Raw genomic sequence first — 22,788 nt, forward strand, 5'->3', positions numbered from 1 at the left:
TGTAAACGAACTCCATAATGGGAAATCAGACCAAAGCAAATCCCATTGTGATTGATAGCCCCTACCAAAACCACCTTCGTAAAAAAAACTCCACCAGGGGATGTTTCTATGGTTCTACGGGAGTCCTGACCAAAAATAACCTCGTGTAAACAGACACGGAGATCATACCACAAAAGAACCCCATCAGCGCGACCCCACAGGATACTACACACACACTACCGTCCTCACACTTCCGCCCGCCTCTGCCGCCTCGCTCCCTGCCACAGCCTCCTCCAATCGAAGCCGTGATTTCCGCCGTTCCACCAATGGAAGCGCGCGTTGCGGCGCGGGGCGGGACCTCGCCGGGGGCCGGCCGCCAAGCGAACGAAGCCCGTTCGGCGGCCATTTTGGATGAGGGCACCGCGCCGCCGTCCCCTGCCGTCGCATCGAAGGCGCCTCGTCAGCACGAAGCGCTCCGATTGGTCCTCGCCACCCGAACCAATCAACGGTGACTGTGTTTGGAGGCGCCGGCGCGAGGAGAGCGGCGCGGCTGCAGCCATGGTACGAGGCGCCGGTTGTCGCGGTGGGGTCGTGGGGGCTGTTTCGTCCCTGCCGCGTCTCCCGTCCCCTCGGTGTCCCTTTTCACTCCCCGGCGGCCCCGCGTCCCTTTCTGCCGCCCCCGTGCCGTCTCCACGCCCTGCTCGGTGTCTCCGCATCCCCTCGCTGCCGCAGGGCCGCGAGGCCGTTTCGGTGCCGCCGCGTTCCTCTTCGGCGCCCCGGCGCTTCTCGGCGTCACCGCGTCCCTTTTTTATGTCCTCCCGTAGCCGCCCGGGTTCCCTGGACTGTCGCTACGGCTCCTTCTCGCCGTCCCCGGGTCCCCGTTAGCGTTTCCGCGTCCCTTCTCGGTCTCCCTTCCCCTCGCCGCGCCCCTGTCGCGTCCCTCCGGCTCCGTCCTCGCGTCCTCTCGGCGTGCCGCGTCTCCGGCGGTGTCCCGGCGTACCTCCGCAGGATCCTCAGCTCTCCTTCCCCCCGTGCCCCCGCCCCCCATTGTCTCTCTGTCTTCCTCGCCGTCACCGCGTCCCCCGTTCTTAGCTTCGCCGCCAGGCCCGTGAGCGCCGTGAGTACCTGCAGCGCCGGGCGCAGGAGGAGCGTCTGCGGCGGCAGCAGGACAAGAAGGAGCGGCTGCGACAGGCCCTGGATGGTGAGGGCGAATCTGGGGGGGGAGGGGAAGGGGGCAGGTCGAGCTTGCCCAAGGGCAGATGAGGGGTGTGGGTGCCTCATATGGGGGCTGTGGGGATAAATATGAGATGAGAGGTAAGTTATGGCGTGGACAAGGGTAAATCTGTGGTGCTTTGGAGCAGATGTGGGATCTAATGGGCAAACAGGGGGCATGGGGGCAGATGTGAGGTATGCGGGAGCTAATATGTGGCAGCAAATACAGGGTCCAGAGGGAGCACGTGTGAGCCAAACAGGGCGTATGAAGGGGCAAGTTAGGGGACAGATTTGGGGTGGGAAGGCAGATATGGGGGCTGCGGGGGTAAGTATGGGGACTCTAGAGACAGACATGAAGTGGATGGGGAAACGTAGGATAAGTGAAACAAATATGGACTGATGGGCAAACTCGTGGAGAGGCGGTAGGGTAAATACAGAATGTTGTGGAGCAGAGACAGGGTTTTGAGAGGCAAAATGGTGGTTGTTGAGGTAAACATGGTGGATGTGGGGGCAAATGAGGGGCATGGGGATAAGTTAGGGGTGCAGAGAGGGGAAGTATCACACAAGGGGGCGAATTTGGGGTGTGCAGGAGCAAATGTGGGATGTGAAGGGGGCAGTATGGCCTGCAGAACACAGAGGAGGAGCTTTAAAGGGGTTCTGGTTTGGATTACAGAATATTTGGGGTTCCTTCTATCGTCTTCTCCCACACAATTTTTGTCTCCCCTCCCCAGAGAACCGACTGCTGCCCACTGAGCTGAGGCGCCAGGCGCTGGCCTTGCAAAAGGAGCTGGAGTTTGAGACGCCAGGGGAAAATGGTGAGTGAGAGAATGCTCCAAGTTGCGCTAGAAATGAGGCAGGGATCAGCAGAAATCTGTGACCTCAAGGAGCAAGTGATTTACCTGGATGGACCCTACACTTAGGAGGGTGCTTGGGTGAATTCTCCTCAGAATGAAGGATAGGCTTGGTTCATTCTCACTTCAGTGGTATGTGGAGACAGGATAAGGGGAAACGGACACAAGCTGCAGCATAGGAAGTTTTGAACGAATGTGCGCAAGAACTTCTTTAGGTGAGGGTGATGGAGCACTGGAACAGGCTGCCCAGGGGGATTGTGGAGTCTCCTTCTCTGGAGATGTTCAAGTCTCGCCTGGATGCCGACCTGTGCGACCTGGTGTAGGGAACCTGCTTTGGCAGGGGGGTTGGACTCGATGATCTCTGGAGGCCCCTTCCAACTCCTACAATTCTGTGATTCTCACAGTTGGGGGATTTGCTGTGATTTTGGCAAAATTACATTTACCCAAGTTGTGCCCAAAACGAGGAGTGGATTTGCCTGAATGTTTCCCAAAGTGGGGAACAGATTTCCTCAATTCCTCTTGAAATGAAGGGCACGTTTTTATGACCCTCCCCTGCAAGCTGAGAACAGATTTTCCTCAGTTCCTCTCAGAATGGCAGTGTGTTTGTCCGGATTCCTCCCCAGATGAGGAGTGGGCTTTTATGATTCTTCCCCAAAATGGGGAGCAGATTTGCCCTATTTTTTTCTTAAAATTGGGAGTGGATTAGGCTGAATCAATCTCAAAAATCTCTGTGGAGGTTCATCTGAGTCGTTCCTAAACTGGGAAACAGGTTCTCCTAAAGTGGCAAACAGGTTTTCCTCAGTTTCTCTCAAGATGAAGAATGAGTTTGGCTGAATCTTCCTCAACAGAGGGAGCAGATTTGCCCAGTTCTCAAAATTGGAGGTAGATTTTCACAGCTCTCTCCCCAGGGGGGTGGGTTTGCCCTGTCTGCGTACTCCCTGCTGAGGGGGGCGTCCTGACCAAGCCCTGCCCCTAGGTGTGACGGGCAGCCAGGACGATGAGTATCGGTGGGCAGGGCTGGAGCCCCCCAAAGTGATGGTGACAACCTCGCGTGACCCCAGCAGCCGCCTCCGTGTCTTTGCCAAGGTGGGTGATGGCCTCACTTGTTGGTGAGGCTCATGGATGGAGTCTGGCCTCGGTGACACGGGTGGGGCTTTGGGTTGGGGCTTTGGGTTGGCTCCGCCCCCAGTCTTTGTGTTTTGTTCTTCAGGTTGGGTCTGGAGTGGGGTGTAAGGTGGGTGAGCGGAGCTTGGATGGTGCTCCCCGTGGGCCTGAATCCACACTAGGATGTGGGCGAGGAGCTCATTGGGGTGGGTGGAGCGTTTATTGGCACGGTTGAGGTAGTAGGCATGGCTTCTTGACCTGCTTCACCCCCAGGAGCTGTGCCTGGTGATCCCAGGGGCTCGGCGGCTGAACAGGGGCCGGGCAGAGGTGGGGGCCCTGGTGAGTGCGTGCCGGGCGGCTGGCGTCACCGACCTGCTGGTACTGCATGAGACCCGCGGACAGCCTGGTGAGATGGGGTGAGGGCTTGGAAAAGGGGTGAGGGCGCAGGAGGTGCCCCGTGCTGGGGAAAAATGTGGTTTTGAGGGGCCTGTGTTGGGCGGGGAAAGGGGGAGGGTGATGCGTGAGGGGTAGGGTTAATGGGAAAAGCCTTTGCTAATGTCAAGGAGTGAGCTGTGGGGAGGTGCGCAGGACTAAGGGGGCGGGCACAATGATGGAAAGAGGCCTCTCTGACACACATCACTGTCCCCAGATGGGCTGGTTCTGTGCCACCTGCCCCATGGCCCTACAGCCCACTTCACGCTGAGCGGGGCTGTGCTGAGGCATGAGGTGGGGGGTCTTGGTGGTGCTCCGCTAGGAGCACCGCACATCTTGCTGCACCGACTGGACAGCGTGCTGGGACGTCGGGTAAGGGGATGCAGAGGCATTGCAGGACAAGGGGGGCGGGGAGGGACACGGGTACGTGGGGACACGGAGATGTGGGTGTGGGGTTGATGGGGGCACTGGGGATGTGATGGGTGCAGGGACATTGGGACTTGAGAGGACATGGAGATATGGGGGGACACGAGGACAGAGGGATGTGGGGATGTGCAGGGACACGTGGCACAGGGGATGTGGGGACGCTGGGAGACGTATGAGAATGTGGAGGGGCATTGGGATGTTGGGGAACTTGGGATGTGGGGGACATGGAGGGACTAAGAAACCTGGAGGATATGGGAACTTCGGAGAGTATGGGGAACACTGGGGGAATGTGGAAACATGGAGGGACGTGGTGACGTAGTGGAGCGTGGTGACACGGGGACAAAGGGAGGGATAATGAGGGACGTGGAGACTGGGACACTGCAGGGAATGTGGGCAGCAGGCAGCACACCATGGTGACAGTTTCCTTGTGCCTGTTCCTCAGCTGGGGACCATCCTCAAGCACCTGTTCCCTGTTCCCCGGCCCCAGACCCGCCGCGTGGTGACTTTTGCCAATGAAGATGACGTCATTCTTGTCCGGTGGGAATGGAGGGTGACCCGGGTGGGACAGGGATGCTGGGAAGGGTGTCACATGTACTTTGGGAGGCAGTGGGGATATTGTGGAGACACAGGGGACGTGGATGGGGTTAAAGAACCTTGGGAACTTCTAGGAAACAGTGGTGTCCTTGCAGGAACCACGTTTACCGGCGGCAGGGGAAGACAGTGGAACTAGAGGAGGTGGGACCCCGCTTCCAGCTACGCCGTGAGTGTTCACAAGTGTCCCCGTGGCCTTCCCAGACCCCTCAGCACCTTCTATCCCTTTCCCTGAGCCCTAATTGTCCCTACTGCCTGACACCCTCTGCTTATGTCCATGCCTTTTGTTAACCCTCATTTCCCTCCATGTGTTCCCACATCTCCAGTGCGTCTCCAGGGTGTCCCCAGCATGTCCCCTGTCCCCTCGTGTCTCTGTGTTCCCTGTGCCTGTTATCTTCTCACGTATCCACAGCATTTCCCCACAGCCCAGTGTTCTCTCATATCTCCTCTGTGTGTAGGTCTCCAACGTTTGTCCCATGTCCCCAGTGGCCTCCTATGTCCCTGGACATGTTTCCAGCATGTCGCATGTACCCCACATGCTCCTATCTCCAACATTTGCCCCGCATTTGCCCATTGTCCTCATTGTCCCCAGTGTTCCCCCTTGTCCCTCCTTGCCCTAGCATGTCTCCATGTCCCCATATCCCTGTGTTCTCCATGTCTTCATTAAGTCTCCACATCCCAAATGTGTTCCTATCATCTGTATTTTTGTCCCCAACATGGCTCCGTGTCCCCCAAATCCCATGTCCCCCATATCCCTGTGTCCTTTAATGTGGCCATGTTCCCATATTTCCCATGTAACCCCATGTCACTATTGTGTTCCCGTTTCCCCATCTTGTCCCTCTGTCCCTCATAACCCCGTGTGCCCATGTTTTCCATGTACCTTCATGTCCCCAGTATGTTCTGTTCATGTTCCCCATGCCCTGGTATGTCCTCGTGCTCCGACCTGCCTCGCCATATTCCTGTGTTTCCCACATCTCCATCACATGTCCCCATGCCACAACAGCTTCCCATTATGTCCCCTGTGTTCCACCATGTTCTTCTATCCCCAACGTGTCCCTTGTGTTTCCATGTCACCGGTGTGTTCCCATCATGTCCACCGTGTCCCTAGCATGTCCTTGTGTCCTCAGCCTGTCCTTATGTCCTCCAGATCGCCGCATCCCCTTGTCTCCCATGTATTAGTGTGTCACCATAGCGTCCCCCATATCCCCCTCAAGTCTCTTTGTGTCCCCATCGCGTCCTCCTCTTCCTCATGTTCCCAGCGTATCCCCATCCTGTCCTTATACCCTTGTTGCATCCCATGGGTCCCCATCATGCCTCTGATGTGTCCCATCTCCCTGCAGCCTACCTGATCCGCCTGGGGACCCTGGAGCAAGGGGATGCTGCTGATGTGGAATGGCGTTGGCACCCCTATACTGCCACTGCCCCCAAGCGCCATCTGCTGAGTGCCACCTAGTGCTGTTGCCTTCCGTTGCCCTCACCACTGGCATCCTGCTGGCCCAGATGACATTTTCAATAATATATTTTCTCCCACTTTTTTCACAACAAAATCTCATTTGTTGCCTGTGGGCAACATCTTCAGTGTCGTCCTGTAGGGATGCAGAGGGACACTGCCTTATAGGTTTAGAGCTGCAGCTCTTACAGGAACCGTTGGATGAATTCTGTAGGGGACAGAGGGGCCACATAGGGTGGGGCAGTTGTATTGGCTCTATAGGGTCCCTGAGGTGTAACTCCATAGGAACAGCAGGGGCCCCCGTGGGTCTGTAGGCCCTCCAGGCTCTTTGCAGCTTCTTCATTTACCTGGCCTGTCAATGCCAGGGCAATTGCAATTCCCCACTGGATACTGCTCATTTATGTGGAGGTTTTCTGGAGTTGCTGACAGAAGATTCCTGCTTCTCCTTCATCCAGAGGTTGGTAACAGCCAAGACAGCACTGCTCACTGTCACTCGCCTCACCGAATTCTCCATGCGTCCTCATTCCCAAAAGTTACTTACCTGTTCTTCAAAAACTTTTTTGTTTTCTCGCAGAGCAGCTCTGTCCATATGAGCTGCCTGTTCTCACGGGGCATCCTCATCCCTTCCTCATCCTCCCTGCCACTGTGTCTAGCAGAGCCTGTATCCCTCCATTGCAATGCCCCAGGTGAGCGAGATGCCCCACCCCATTCCATTATTTCCAGAGCAGCCCAGCAGTGTCACAGGAGGCAGGGCTGTGGGTGCTGTGCTACCATACTCAAAAGACGTGCGGAGATGACTCTTCTTCAGTGCCCCCCCTCTCCAGGGTATTTCTCTGGGGTGTCCTGCTGGGCTGCAAGCTACCCACCAGACATATACACCTTTCCTGTAGGATCTCTGCGCTATCGAGTTCCATGGAGAAGGTGTTCTACTGCTACGCCTGCAGAAATTAATCTCTATGTGGGCAGCTGCAAGGAGCTGTCTGTGTGTCTGCTTAGAATAGGAGAGCTAAGATCTGCCTTAGGTATTCTGAGAAAAGCTGAGGAATTTCTTGTTCTGCGCTTTGGAATGGGATTTGCCTGCCCTCAGCAGCATCTGATTTGTTTCTCAGGTAATGCCTTGTAAAGACCCTTCAGCTCAAAGGAGTGTAAGAGCCAAGCAAAGCTGTTGTGCTGACGTGCACTGGGTCTGTTTACTCTGCACTAAGGCAGAGTCCCTTTACCTGTCCAGAACAATAAAAATCCATGACTACTGGAGGAAGGTTTTGAGAAAGACAGTAATCCTAGTCCTTCTGAAAACCAGTCTTCATTTTGAACAAATCAAACAGGAGACAGTTTGTGTAGCGGTGCTTTGGTCAGTCCGGACAGGACAAGATGAGAAAACATGCTCTAGACTGCATCTGGGGAGAGCAGCCTCACAGGAGCCTCAGGCAGAAGGCGCCAGGGGAGACTCAAGGTCAACCCTGAGGGTGGCTTTGGAGTTGAGGAAATGGGGATCTGAGGCTCCAATTCTTGGCAGCATATAAAGGAAGGGGTCCAGGCAGCTTTGGAGGTGGTTGGTGCTGAAGCACAACCCCTTTTGGCAAATGACTGCCTGAGCTGGGCTGGATGTTCAGAGGGAGAGTCCCTTCTCCACCTCATGCAGCTGGTGCTAGGTGGATCTCATGGCTCACACTGACCACGCAGCCAGGGGTGGTTACAGCAGAGGAAGCACAACTGTCAGCGCAGAGGCAAAGCTACCTGGGCTGCTGCATTATGGCAGGATATCGCTGCCCTGGTAGAGAACGTGATTGAGCACACAGATGCCCAGGTAGCCAGTTGTGCAACTGAAGACCATCAGAACAACCAGCAGGTGGATTGGGCTGCTGGGGTTGAAGTGGCTCAGATAAATCTTGACTGGCAATGTCAGGGTGAGCTGTTTCTAGCTCAGTTGTCCTAAGTCATCTCAGGCCATTGGGGAAGGGATGTGGCACATAGATGGGATCGAGAGGCGGGCTTGGCGATGGAGAGGAGCTCCTTGAGTGCACAGCTGGTCTTTGGGTCCCTCTGGGTGCCCTTCCCAGCCCCTGGGCTGTTCCCCACATGGCAGCCCCAACCCCGTGTCTGGAGCTTGCTCCAGTCAGCCCCACCTGAGCTTGGCAAGCAAAGTGTGCACAGACATTTACCCATGCAAATGACCACGCTCGTGTACCAACTCCCAGGAGCAAATTTCAATAAGAAGGCAGGGCAGAGTACAATGATCAGGCAGAGGGCCTGTGCTCTCTGCTGCAGGGGTTGGGATGCACAGCATCCTACTCTGCTCGCTGTCCCAGGGCACTCAGGGTCCTTCAGGATCCTTCAAGAGCCTCCCAGCCACGTCAGCCCGGCCTACCTCTGCCTCTGTGCTGTCACAGCTCTCACGGTGCTGGTAATATTCCAGATGGTACCAGAGTAACAGTGCTGGGCAGGGAGTTTGTTGGCTCTTTGCTCTAAGCAAGGCAGAGAACTGTAGTCGTGGGTCTGAGAATTACTGGAAAAATATATGAAGATTGCTTACCACCTGAGGCGACTGAGCATTTGTACTGAAGTGTAAGTGTTTTCCCATCAACATTCTTTTTTTCTTCATGTTTATAAATAGCAGGAGAAAAAATATTGATTTCCCCTTGGACTTGGCAGTTCTGTCTCCTATGCAGTGCACTTTGTCTCCGCAGCCCTGCAGGTGTTCGCACCTGGCCTGATTCAACACTCCACGCTGGAAGTTGCCTTTCCAGCAATTCTGTGTGTGCACACTTCCCATTATTCTCCAGATTTCTCTTCCACACACTCTTTCGTCACCCACATATCCTGTTGCTTCTTGGAACTGTAGGGATTTTAAGCTTGCTCATTTAAAGTGCTCTATCTCATTGTCCCTATGGCCATAATTATATTTCTATTTATGATTTGCTGTCTCTCTGTGTCAGATGTTCCTTGTACAGTTATACCTTGTGGAAGGTGAAACTCGATGGAGGCTCCAGGAAGAGTGATCACCCACTCAGACGGACCCCTCCTACTGTGTCCTTTCAATCAGCTGCCAGCAATCCTGGAGATGTCTTCTATCAAAACACAGCCTGGGAAAAAGAAAGAGGGAAAATCCACTGCGAAAGGCAGAGCAAAGAATATGGGTCCAGCAAAGGCAGTGGAAAAAAAGAGTTACAAAAAAGAACACTGAGTAGTGAAAGTCTCCGATACAGGAGGAGTGCCAGAAAATGCACAAGCAAACCTCCAGAGCCATTCTGGAACCCTGGCCCTGCAGGAAACACCAACAACATCCCTATGGTGTTGGAGCTCTGAGACCAGACTGTTCAAGGAGCCCAGCGGCAGTCAGTCTGGACCATGTCCGCCAGGATCCAAGTCACAAAAACTGCTCAGTTTAAGAGGTGAAATGTGCAGGCTGGTACTGGAAAACTCTGAGAAGACAGCCTGGCTGACATCTCACTCTGCGTGCAGCCTGCCTGAGGAGCACACCAGCAACACCTCTCGTTTGGTGCCGCTGCTGCCCAAGGGGACCAGGTCATTGCAGTGTCAGGCAACACAGAGCAGAGCAGGGCTCCCCCGGTGTGGGATTTCCTGTCCATACTGATCAGGACATGGGGTGCCCAGCAGAAATACAGCCCCACCTTGGGCTGATTGGTCCTGCAATCTGTGAAATCACGGGGGTTCAAGAGCTGTGTCCATGACTTGCCAGAACTGTCACCAAAATTGGAAATAAAACTCCTTAACACCAAATAAAACTCCTTAATACCAAAAATTAGGAAGCGGCCATTCTTTACTGTGGTGTCAGATGCGTGGGGGATTGCTTCATGTAATGCCCGTACCCAAGAGTTAAAACACACAGCAGGAAAAACGCTCGCCCCGCTCCAGCTCTGCGCGTGCTCGGGCCGGCAGGCGGTGCCCGGATCGCCGCTTCCGGAGGCGGCGCTACGGTCGCGTGACGTCACCGCATGCGCCGCGCGCCGGGAGTGGCGCGGCCGTGACGTCAGGGGGGCGCGGGGCGGGGCTGGGGGCGACCCGGGCGCGGTCCCGGGCAACGCGGGTCCTTGCGGGGCCGGGCGGGAGCTCGGGGCCGCCGTAGAGGCGCGGAGGCTGTCTCGGGGCTGGACCGGGGCGTCCTCCCGGGGTCGTTTGGGAGCCCCCCGGACTGCACAAGCAGTCGCTCACCACCTTCCAACCGATGCCCACCCAGTCCCCAGACAGCGGCTGCCCCACCCAACCATCTCTCCTCGCTGTCTGAAGTTTTTTTTTCAGGTGGATCCATTTTGTAAAGTTTATTCGGGAAGCGTGGTTAAGGCAGAAAGGTTGAAACCGGTGGCTCAGTGCTGGCTCAGAGCAATGTAACGGTTTTATCCGTTTGTTTCATCAAGTCCCCATCCCTGGAGGAAGGATCAATGCGGAATTTGGCCACGAGACTCCACCCTGCTCCACACTCTGTGTTTTCTTAAGAGTCAGCATACCAGGCTCCCTGGTGTTTGCTGACTGCTAAGGTCTCAGGTCACGTTGCATAGGGAACTATCCTGGAACAGATTATCCAGTGCCTTTCCCCTGGGGGCTTCACCTTCTGGAACACAGGCAGTTCCACATGAACACGAGGAAAAAACTCCTTTGCTCTGAGGGTGACGAGGAACTGGAAGGGGCTGCCCAGAGGGATGGTGGAATTTCCTTCTCTGGAGATATTCGGGACCTGCCCAGATGCCTGCTGGTGTGGCCTGCTGTAGGGAGCCTGCTTTATCAGGGACCTGAGGATCTCTAGAGGTCCCTTCCAATCCATACAGTTCCGTCACTCTCTCGAGAGGTAGGCATTTCAATAAGTCATCTCCAGTTATTATTCCACGCTCTTTCACTGCGCTCCTGCCCTGCTGCCCTGCACTGCTCGCTGCTCCTGCCTGGTAAGGCAGCGAAACAGCCTCTGCTGCACTTGTGCCAACTGACACAGCAGTGGCGTGGCAGTGTTCCTGCCCTCAGAGTCACCACGGTGATACGGATGCTGTTGTGATCCTGTCATTGGTGACAGCGCAGTGACGCGGCTTGCACTGCAGTTTTGCCAGTGGTGCAGGCGCTGTTGCAGTCGTGGCCTCGGTGACACCACAGTGATACGACCGCTGTGCTCCTGACAGCTGTGACACCAGCAGTGACGCCACCGCCACTTCTGTGCTGCTGCCCAACGTGAAACCACAGTGACACGGCCACCGCTGCACTGCCCACTGCCACGTCCACATGGCAAGGCCACCCATGGTGACAACAAAGGACTGCCGCTACTGTCCTCCCGTACCTGTGACACCACAGTGGCATCACTGCCACTGTGCTTTTCCCCTCTGTGGCACCGCACTCTGCTGTGATCCTGCCACTTGTGAGACGCTAATCCTCATGCCTCCCTCCCCATGAGAGAACAAACTATCGTAAGGAGTCTTGGAGACCTTTCAGCTACGTAAGGGAGGGCATTCAAATCAGAACCGAATGGTAATTCTACTAATTGCACAGGGGAATTCCACACCTGTGGAATTTGCAGGCACCTAAGTGGAGGCAGTGGTTCCGCAAAACAAAAAGAACCTCAATGGTAGAATTAAATGTGCCTTAGCATGGGTTGTATAAATCGTATCGTTACATGACAGTTTTGTATTCTCCATATTCACCTTTGATTCAGCACAAATAACAAAACTAAAGCACGCCTATGAGACATCTGCCACTCGAAAAGCCTCAGTCTCTGAGGCTAAATATTCAGATACAGTTCCCCCGTCACATAAGTTTAGGGCTGTGGCATTGATGCCAAAATGTCTTAATGCAGTATAGTTTTGTAAAAGGAGATCAGTGTAGGCACTTTGAGAAAATGTTATCACGTACTTCATCAGCTGCCATACCCAGGTGTTCAAGTAGGCTGGCAGATGTTCCGCCGGTTCAATTGCCAGTGCTGCGGATTTAAAGATAACCAGCCCTCACCATAAACTGCCAAAGGTCATTTTGTTATAACCTACATTTAAAAAGGATATTTAACACTAAAAAACAGCAACACAGTCATTACAAACACCCCACATTACAAACACAGTCCTTACAAAAACCATTACTTGAGGACACCCTAGCTCAGCATTCTTCCTTCCACTGCCTATACGTTTCCTTGCTTTGGAGAGGTAAGAACAGCTTTAATGAGAGGAGCACCACAAGTGCGGACTCCCCTTCGTCATTCCTCCTGTGCCCCTTCCCCTGCACACCTCAGACACGACGTGACAGGTGCTCCGCATCCAAGGGCCTTGGCCCCCTGTGCCATGGCCACAGTGTTTCCATGTCCAGACAGCAGAGCAACATGGAATCGCCGATTGCCTCGGGTTAGAAGAGACCTCCTCCCGTTCCAAGCCCTTGCTGTGGGCTGGTTGCCCGCCACCAGCTCAGTCTGCCCAGGGCTCCGTGTGCGGCCACGAGCAGCACCAAGATGGAGCACCCACCCTGCCTTGTGAGCAACAATTTCTGCCTGAAGTCTAAGCAGACTCTCCCCTCTTTCAGTTTACAGCTACTCCCCCTGGTCCCATCTCTATCTGCCTGTCTCCTTTGCCTGTCTCTTCTGCCCAGTGTATCTCAAGAACCCTTCTTGTGATTTTCCGCGTCCCTGGCCAAGTTCAGTTTAATCTCTGCCTTGGCTTTCCTGATGCCATCTCCGAATGTCTGGGCTGCACCCCTATATTCTTCCCAGGCCATTCATCCCTCCTTCCATAGCCTGTACCTCTCCTTCTTATCCCTCAGTTTGATCAGCAGGTCCTGCCCAGCCGTCCCAGTTTCCTGTTTCCTCTGCTTGCTTTCTTACATGCGGGGACTCTTGCTCTCAGGCATCCTTAACGAGCTGCCTGCTCTGTTCCATCCCTACGCTCCTATTATGACAGCTTCCTAGGGCATTCCATCAAGTAATTCCTTCAACATGGGAGCTTGCTCTAGAACTTTGCTCTAGAACATCTGGATGTTCTGTGCTGTGCCACATGGGTGTGAGGACTGCAGAAAACACATTGCCTGAGGGACCTTTTGGATTTTCAGCCCCTTTCATTCCACCCTGCAAGCCTGGTAATCATTCTTCCGGTTGTGAGAATCAAGTGTTGTTTCTGCATTAGAATTGTATAATATTATTTTTATTTTATGATCTCCACTCTCATAGTTCTTTTTGGGAGTCCCTCTACTTAACTTGGGGAAGATCTCTGATAAGTTTACATCACTTATCGTATAGACGAACCTTCCCAGGAACGCATACTCTGTATATAGGTGTATATATGTATATTTTGCCACATACACTGCAAGAATATCCTTCATGAGAACAAGCCATGACATGCCCGAGGAAGAGCCTGAAGAAACATTGGGAAGGCCTGACATCATCCCCCAGTGCTCTTTGTTTAACGATGATGACTTTAAAGAAAATCACCATATCAATAGGACAAGGAGAGCACCGAGACATCTTGGATGATTACTGACTGGCACCAGATAACAAATAAATTAACAAGTAAATAGCAAATGTAAATTCTTCTGATAAGATTGTGAACCTGGAGTACCCAGCCATTGGGGAAACAGGGGAGGGGGAGGCAAAGGGGAGAAAACAGGGTATAAAGGCTGTCATGTTGTGTCCATAGGCGCGCTCCTACTTGCAGGACGCCCGCCATTGCAATCGCGAATAAATTCTGCTTTTATCAGAGATACCGTCCTGACAAAAATTATTTGGATTATTTCCAACAATTTGGGGGCTCGTCCGGGATTATTATCGCCTCTTTGAGAGTTTCCCTACTGCCCTGCACAGGATAGGTGCACCCCGCTGATTTCAGCGGTCCTGTCCGGGTGGTGAGGTGACTCCTTGGTACGGCCGATAAAAAACCGAGACTGTTTTATAAAGGACGGACTCTGTAAAAGCCAAGGGGCAGGTAGGCACGGGTGTTGGCCATTGCGACCCGGTAACTTCGTGCACGGACCAAGGTAAGGGGATTTAACTCTTTCCTTGGGGGTCGGTTGAGACTCTTGAGTGTGTGTGACTGAGACGCGCTGTCAGTGCGAAGCGAGTGCTGAGTCCCGACCTGCGGTTCCGCTGTCCCGCGAGGGGCACGGCCAGGGACGGACGAAGCGGCTGTGTTGGTGGAAGGAAGAGTCTCGGGAGGGAACTGTTGGTGTGCGGTACCCTGTGCACTTGACGAAGTGCCAGCAGTACACCCCTATTAATCCGAGATAGGAGTATAGTACTCCTGAGGGATTGGGCCCAAAATCCGAGAATCAGAATGTGGTAACCTGTGAGCTGGGGAGTTCACAGTAGCATTCTGGAGGGATGGGTAATAGGAGTTCCCGAGAGAAGGGGAAAAAGGTCCCCGGAATGGTGCCTAGAGAGAGCCAGCCCCTTGGGAAAAGTTTCAAAATTGGAAAATAATCCCAAAACTAGGAAAAGAACAGGAAAAAAAAAAAAAAAAAAAAAAAGTTTAAATACTGTATACAGTAGAGAGCCACTACAGGGAAAATCATTATTTTGACCAAAATAGGAGTCTGAAGAAAATTGGGCCTATCAGACTTTGTATTTATATGTAAACAGTAAGACTCCTTTTTCTGAAACAGAATTGGCTTAGGTCGCTTAATGAGTGCAAGAAGTAAAGAAATGTTCCTCGCGAGGAGTCCAAGTTCAAAGGAAATGGGAAAGAGAAGCAGAAAGATCATAAATGGGATCCCTTAGATAACTTCCCCCCCTTTTTAATTTTTAAAGCAGTGCAATTTCTAAAGCGGCGGTGACCTCTCCAGAGGAGGGAAGTGGTTGCTGCTGATCTGTGCAGGGTCCTGGAGAGGATGCGCTCTCAGTTACTGAGGGAGTTGGAGTAATGCGAATGGGACCTGGAGAGTTTTCCTTTCTCTAATACTAACCTTACTAATACTTCACTTTGTCCTCTTAAGGCAGTCTTAGGTAAAAGGGAAATAGGGTATGGTAATGCCTGCTGTTTTGTTACTAGAAGAGAAGTTACTCATGGATGGAAATGTTTATCGTTGATATGTTGATTATTGGAGAAGGAGGTTGGCAGCTATGCAAGTGTGGGAAATGAATACAGAGGGAAGGTTGAGCTCTGGAGGGAGGCAGAGAGAGGAAGGATCCTGAGGATAAATTGTACTGATTATTGTCACTGTCTGTGTGATTGTTAAATGTTTATGTCCTGAAAGTGTTGTGTTATGTCGTGTACGAGGCTGTTATGGAACAAGGGGTGTCTAAAGTGATATGAGAAGACCCCTTGGGTTGTATTTTGGCTCACTGGAGAAACGTTGGTGAGCCAGGGGAAATATTGAATAAGAAACCAAGAACGTAAATGGAGTAATGGGACCAGTTTTATAATTGAGTATCCTAATCATGAGACCAAGTGCTGGGTGCTTGTGGAAGTTGAGGAATTGTGTTGTTTGATTTGTGGATTTTGAAGGCACTAGGAGAAACTGTCTTAATGGTATGTGGAAATTATGTGGAAATGCAGTTTTAATGGTATGTGGAAATTATGTGGAAATGCAGTTTTACTGGTATGTGGAAATTATGTGGAAATGCAGTTTTAATGGTATGTGGAAATGCAGTTGTTAACGGTATATGGAAATTATGTGGAAATGCAGTTTTACTGGTATGTGGAAATGCAGAAATGCAATTTTAACGGTATGTGGAAAATTATGTGGAAATGCAATTGTTAATGGTATATGGAAATTATGTGGAAATGCAGTTTTAATGGTATGTGGAAATTATGTGGAAATGCAGTTATTAATTGTATGTGGAATTGCAATTGTTAATGGTATGTGGAAATTATGTGGAAATGCAGTTTTAATGGTATGTGGAAATGCAGTTGTTAACGGTATATGGAAATTATGTGTAAATGCAGTTCTTAATGGTATGCGGAAATGCAGTTTTTAATGGTATGTGAAGTTGCAGTTGAGTGTACAAATAGTGGAATTGTGGAAAAACAAACCAACAAAAAAAAAAAAAATGGCAAAAAGGTTTAAGGAAAATAGTGAGTTTGGGATATTAGAGTTGGGCCGGCACGAGAACACATCCCCGCACACCCCCCACTGCTGCTTGTAAGAACAACTTGGAGTGGGAGAAAGAGCTGGGGGCTGGAGCCTCCTGCTGTGATGTGAAGGGTGCAGTGCTTGTGAATGGGGATGGGACGGACATTGGAAGTGAGAACAGCCGTCATCTGCAGAGCTGGGGAAACCCGATATCCAGTGTGAGCACTGGAAGCCTGGGGAGAGAAGGGAGTGAAACTGAAATATAATGTTAGTAATGTTTGTAATGATGAGAGTTTGGAAAGTGAAAAGGGTTTGGGAAAAACAAACTGAGGAAGGCAAAGTTGAGCAAGGTTAACAGGGATGTCCTTACCTAGAAGAAGAGGTAAGAGGAGCCTGGAAGGACTCAGGGAGAGTTCCACCCTGCCAGGGCCGAAAGCAGCAGGGGAAGCAGGCTGAAGAGGTTTATTTTCTGGTACCTCTGGGTGCGTCTTATCTGTGCTACATCAAGAACTATTACCCGTAGATGACTTTTGTAATAGTTGTAGCAGCTACTGGCAAGAGAAGTTTACTTTTTTTTTTTTTGGACCAATTAAATACAGGCTAGGAGAACAAGTAGGAATACATAAATTCTTGTACATGCCAGGTTCTCCAAAACGATTATTTGGGCATGACATGTTAGAATAGTTGAATGTAGATTAAATTCAGTAGAGACGATTGGAACTACTTGTCAAGCAAGACCAATGGACTGAAAATTTTAAGTCTGGCTTTAACACAAACTGGGAAAAGCAATGTTGTACTCCCAGAAGTTACGTAAATCCTACATCGGGTATACACAGGATTGCAGGCATCAGGGATGCCTGGTAGAGCCAAAAATGCAGCCCAATGAAAGTTAAGTTAAAGGTGGGAGTCAGCCCAACCAGGGTAAAGCAATGCCCTTTGAGGATACAAGATTGTAGGAGGATAAAAGAAATAAAAATAATTTTTTTTTAAATTTTGGATTACTAATTGGATAGAAATCCAAATACAACACCCAATCTTGCAAATGAAAAATTGGATGGCAAGAGCTATAGTTTGGTACAAGATTTGAGGGCAATTGATAAAAAAGTTGAATATATACAACACATGGTGTATATCTTTATTAACCAAGTAAGGAATAAGCAGGTGAGGTTTACCGTTCTGGACTTGAAGTACACCTTTTCCTGCCTGGTTTTGCAAAAGAAAGTCTAAAATTATTGCCTTTGAATAGGAAAACTCAAATATGGAAAGAAGAAAAAAAATAATAATAATTAAAAGTAATAATAATAATAATTCAGTTAACCTGCACAGTGATACCCAGGGTTGTGAGAACAGCCCAGTGATTTTTGAGAACTGGTCAACTCGTGAGCCTGAGATTTGGGTTCACCATCTCACAGTGGAACTTTACTGCAGTACGTGGATGCTACAGTAACAAAGGACTGTGTGCAATGGACTGTGAGCTTGCTGAATTTCTTGATTTAAATGGCTATCAAGTTTCTCAACAGAAAGAACAACCGATCAAAGAGAAGGAAGCAACTTGCTGAATACCCAGAACGCCAACACAGAGCTGCCTCCAAGCCAGCAGTGTGTGACTGCATGGAGACTACGTGTGCAAGTTGGTCAGAGCTACAGGAGGAACCGTTGGACGATGCTGAGGAGTCCTGGATTCATCGACGGAAGCAGTTTTGTGAAGACAAGGAAACCGTAAGGCAGGACATGCAGTAACTGCTATTGACAAGGTAATTGAAGCAAAACCATTACCTGTGGGGACTTCCACTCAGAAGGCTGAAATAATTGCCTTGACAAGAACCTTAAATATATGGACAGATGCTAAATATGTTTTTGGGGTGGTACCCACTCTTGGTTCCATCTGGAAAGAGCAAGGATTGCTTACACACAAGGAAAACAAATTCAGCATGATGTAAATCTACCAAAGAACATCACGGCTGTTATACATTGTAAAGGACATCAGAAGAGTGACACTGTACAGGAAACTGGAAACATGATGATGGATCAGGTGGCAAAACAGGCAGCTGAAGGAAAAGAAATTGGTGAACGGCTTTAATTCCAGACGGTAAACTTGAAATACCTGAACCTTAGTCAGAACCTATAAGGTACTCTAGAAAGGATAGGAATCTAATTAATGAAAGGAAGAGAGCCAGCTGACAGATGGGTGCATACCCAGATGGACACATTGTTGTGCCCGTTAGTATTTTATAGAATTTGGTTCTAAGAGAACATAATAAAACATGGGGGGTACAGACCCCAGAAAGTAACTGTACAATCTTAGTACCAGGAACAGGGTGCAAGTGGGGCTTGTTGGAAAGGGAACCTTCCAGGACAACAATTGCAAATTGATTTTTTTAACTGCCAGGGAAAATGAGGGTTTTGATATATGCTAGTTCTAACCAATACCCTTTCAGGGTGACCAGAAGCATTCCCTTGCAGGACCAATAGAGCAAAGGAAGTAACCAAGGTACTTTTGCAGGAGATTATTCCAAGGTTTGGGTGTCCTGCAACAATACCCTTCAACCAGGGAATTCATTTTATTGCAGAGATTGTCCAACAGGTCAGCAAGCATTGGGAATAAATTGGCAATTGCACATAGCACACAGACCACAGGCGAGTGGTCAGGGGAAAAGACTGGTCAGGGGAAAAGACGAAGTGTCTGATTAAATCACAGGTTGTAAAACTGGGACAGGAAGCTGGACTATCCTGATCACAGTTGTTGCCTTTGGCTCTCCTTAGTACCAGAACAAAACCTAGAGCCAAAGAGGGGTTAAGTCCTTTCAAAATACTGTACAGAAGGCCTTATGTTGTACAAAAGGGGATTTCTACCCAAGTAGGGAGCGAAATACTAACTGAGCATGTGATAAGTCTGCAGGAATGGCTTTGAGAAAAGGAGAAACTGGTTCTAGGAACTAGAGCCCAAGGCCTTGATATGGCTCGATAATATGTATGTAACAAATCTCTTTTAAGATTCGCCCCTGGAACCAAGGTGGGTAGGCCTGTTCCAGGCGCTACTAACATCACACACAATAGTGAAAGCATTGTGGATACATCATACTAGAGTTAAGAAGGTCCATCGAACACAATGAGAACTGCAATCAGCTGGACCCTTAAAATTATGAATCTAAGGACAGAAATGTGGGCTCTTGTAACTGTTAGAAATGTTGATTTGATGAGTGCAGCATTTGATGTAAATACTTATGTATCTCTTGTGACAAACATTATTACATATCAATATTGTTTGGTATGCGGACAAGCTAAGGATTTAAACTTTTCTCTTCTTGTTGTTCCTGATGATTTTAAGGCAAGAAATCAAACTGTTGCAGGGTTTGAGTCACTGTCCTGGTGGGTGATGATCAACAAGAATGTAGATTGGGTTAACTACATCTGTTATAATCAATAGAGATTTACAAATATACAAAGAGTGCAATAAAGAGAATTGCAGAAATCAACAGTGTATAAAAAAAAAGAAAAAGGGAGGAATTGTGAGAATCAAGTGTTGTTTCTGCATTAGAATTGTATAATATTATTTTTATTTTATGATCTCCACTCTCATAGTTCTTTTTGGGAGTCCCTCTACTTAACTTGGGGAAGATCTCTGATAAGTTTACATCACTTATCGTATAGACGAACCTTCCCAGGAACGCATACTCTGTATATAGGTGTATATATGTATATTTTGCCACATACACTGCAAGAATATCCTTCATGAGAACAAGCCATGACATGCCCGAGGAAGAGCCTGAAGAAACATTGGGAAGGCCTGACATCATCCCCCAGTGCTCTTTGTTTAACGATGATGACTTTAAAGAAAATCACCATATCAATAGGACAAGGAGAGCACCGAGACATCTTGGATGATTACTGACTGGCACCAGATAACAAATAAATTAACAAGTAAATAGCAAATGTAAATTCTTCTGATAAGATTGTGAACCTGGAGTACCCAGCCATTGGGGAAACAGGGGAGGGGGAGGCAAAGGGGAGAAAACAGGGTATAAAGGCTGTCATGTTGTGTCCATAGGCGCGCTCCTACTTGCAGGACGCCCGCCATTGCAATCGCGAATAAATTCTGCTTTTATCAGAGATACCGTCCTGACAAAAATTATTTGGATTATTTCCAACACGGTGCCTGCAGAGTTCTGCCTGTGGAGAGGGAAGATGGCGGATGGGTGGAGCCCACACCATGCCCAGCAGAGCCCCTTGCCCGGGCTGCAAGAAGCATGGTGCAGGGGGAAAGGGCATGATGGGGGGGAGGGGGGGCCTGCAGCCCCTCTGAGGCACGGGCTTGGGTCACAATGGGGACCCTGATCCCTGCCCCGTCCCACAGCTCCCAGCACACGCTTCCCCGAGAGGTGGTACTGAGCACAGGCACGGGCTGCTGCTCTCGCCAGCGCTCTTCTCTCTGCAGCTGCTCTGCAGTGAGGAGGTGAAGGCAAAGGCAGACGGGGCGATAGTGCTGGGGCTGTTTGCTGAGGAGCAGAGGAGGAGTGCAGGAGCTCAGCAGTGTGGGAATCAAGTGTTGTTTCTGCATTAGAATTGTATAATATTATTTTTATTTTATGATTTCCGCTATCATAGTTCTTTTTGGGAGTCCTTCTACTTAACTTGGGGAAGATCTCTGATAAGTTTACATCACTTATCGTATAGACGAACCTTCCCAGGAACGCACACTCTGTATATATGTATATATATATATTTTGTCATACACACTGCAAGAATATCCTGCACGAGAGCAAACCAGAGAACAAGCCATGGCCTGCCCGAGGAAGCGCCTGACATTGAGAAGGCCTGACATCATCCCCCAGTGCTCTTTGTTTAACGATGAGGACTTTAAAGAAAATCACCATATCAATAGGACAAGGAGAGCACCGAGAAGACATCTTGGAAACAACAGGATGACTACTGACTGGCACCAGATAACAAATAAATTAACAAGTAAATAGCAAATGTAAACCTTCTGATAAGACTGTGAACCTGGAGTACCCAGCCATTGGGGAAACAGGGGAGGGGGGAGGCAAGGGGGAGAAAACAGGGTATAAAGGCTGTCATGTTGTGTCCATAGGTGCGCTCCTACTTGCGGGACGCCCGCCATTGCAATCGCAAATAAATTCTGCTTTTATCAGAGATACCGTCCTGACAAAAATTACTTGGATTATTTCCAACAGCAGTAAGCCGATTTGGATGCTTTCCTCCATGTGAGTTTGGCACAGTTTCAGGGCTCCTGCTCACTCTCTGGCTGCCAGGTCAAAGCAGTCTGTCTGGCCGGACCCTGGGCTGGCCTTCATGTTCAGAGGTGCAGGAGACCCCCTGTGCAGCCCCTTTGGTCATACCGAAGGCCCAGCCCAGCAGCCCGCCTTCAGATGCTCTGGGAAGAAGTGGGAGCCCGGGGCAGCTTTTCCATGGTGCTCGTGGCTGGGCCTGCCCAGCTGATCCCAGAAAGCCAGAGCTCAGAGGCGAGCTCCACAAGGCCCTGGGCAGCCCTGTGCTCTCTGCCCCTTCTTGTAAGTGCTGCGGCTTTCTTATTTGTAGTTTCCTGCCCAACCACGAGAAGCCAGAATATCGCTTGGCTGAAACAGCTTTGCAGCACGGTGCCGTACTACCATGTAGACGTGGTGTAGAGAAGTGGGAGCGTGTTACTGCAGCTCTGAATCCACATTCCTGGTGCCAGAGATCCTGCAAAGGGACTGACGTGTCCCAGGTCACCGCTTCTCAAAGAGGCACTTGAGGAAGCAATGGGTTGAGGAACTGCTGAGGGATCGGCAGGCCACGTGAAAGGGAGGACTGGGAACTGGTGGCAGTGGAGAGGGCTGCGGTGCTCCTAGGAAGCCTGGCCACGAGGATGGGGAGGCCTGCCAGACAGCAGCAGCAGCAAGTCCATGCGCAGCTGGCACGGCTGTCTTGTGGGAAGTTTCTCAGGGATGCACAGCTGTGTGAAAAGCTTGCTTGTTTTGTGCTTCCAGAGGCTCGTGAGCGCCTGCTCTCCTACATTTGTTTGCCTCCCATCCAGACCAGAGGCCGTAGTCTGGCGGCAGAAAAGAGGACTTCAGCGAGGGCTGAAAGGCGAGCATCTTTGGGAACTGACAGCGTGATGCCCTGCGCTCCCATTTGTCTGTGAGGAGCCCTTGCCTGGGCCTGGGCACACTGAGCTCCATCCGGGTGTGCTGTGGCCCAGCACAGGAGCCCGGCTCTTGGTTCTCTCTTCTTCCTTGTGACTTGAGGCTCACAACTAGCTGAGAGAGAACTGTGACACAGAACTGCCTTGTGCTGCCTGCACGGGGCCGTTCCTGGGGAGCACCAGCTGGAGAACAGGCTCCTGCTGTTCTCCAACCGGCTCCCTGTGCTGTTGGCAGTGTGCAGCTGCCTGCTGGGAGGAGACGTTCAGAGCGAAGCATGGAAGCGAAAGCGAGGGAGCAAGACAAAGTCAGGCTCCCTGCTTGGCAGGGCCAGCTGGGAGCAGCACTGGTACGTGCTCCACGTGGACATAAACGATGGCGTGACAGGTTGAGAAATACAGTGCTACAGAGAGGGAGTCCTAGGCGAGCCTCCCAAACAACTTCACCCTCTCCCTTCCTTCTGGTGAGGGACTCTCCCTGCTCCCACGGCACTTGGTTTTCATGCTCCTGCCCACGGCCTGGGGAGAGGAAGCTGTCCACAGATGCCAAAGGGCAGGGGGTGCGCTGTGCTTTGTGGGGGGCTCTGATGGGCCTCCCTGCATGCTGCACACAGTCTTGGCCT

The 22,788-nt window shown here is 50.8% G+C and overlaps 1 protein-coding gene and 1 long non-coding RNA gene across 3 annotated transcripts; both read left to right on the plus strand.

Annotated features, from left to right (window-relative positions):
- The first annotated feature begins 375 nt into the window (after nucleotides 1–375).
- On the plus strand, nucleotides 376–9,808 carry IMP4 (IMP U3 small nucleolar ribonucleoprotein 4). Of its 2 annotated transcripts, XM_052686697.1 has the most exons (10): nucleotides 376–540; nucleotides 1,072–1,180; nucleotides 1,923–2,006; nucleotides 3,019–3,128; nucleotides 3,420–3,552; nucleotides 3,796–3,950; nucleotides 4,447–4,541; nucleotides 4,694–4,764; nucleotides 5,936–6,502; nucleotides 8,982–9,808. In XM_052686697.1, exons 1-9 carry the CDS (start codon nucleotides 391–393, stop codon nucleotides 6,046–6,048), a joined length of 1,020 nt encoding a protein of 339 aa, XP_052542657.1. In that variant the 5' UTR covers nucleotides 376–390; the 3' UTR covers nucleotides 6,049–6,502; nucleotides 8,982–9,808. The 2 variants fall into 2 exon arrangements, with proteins under 2 accessions (XP_052542657.1, XP_052542658.1); XM_052686698.1 differs by lacking the exon at nucleotides 4,447–4,541 and having other exon boundaries at nucleotides 5,936–9,808.
- Nucleotides 9,809–16,933: 7,125 nt separating this feature from the next.
- On the plus strand, nucleotides 16,934–20,952 carry LOC128082511 (uncharacterized). Its single transcript, XR_008207700.1, has 3 exons — nucleotides 16,934–17,780; nucleotides 19,021–19,039; nucleotides 20,632–20,952. It is a non-coding gene; the product is annotated as an uncharacterized LOC128082511 (long non-coding RNA).
- The last annotated feature ends 1,836 nt before the right edge of the window (nucleotides 20,953–22,788 follow it).

This window comes from Tympanuchus pallidicinctus, unplaced genomic scaffold (genome assembly GCF_026119805.1).
Source record: "Tympanuchus pallidicinctus isolate F22 unplaced genomic scaffold, pur_lepc_1.0 scaffold22, whole genome shotgun sequence".
Taxonomy (NCBI): Eukaryota; Metazoa; Chordata; class Aves; order Galliformes; family Phasianidae; genus Tympanuchus; species Tympanuchus pallidicinctus.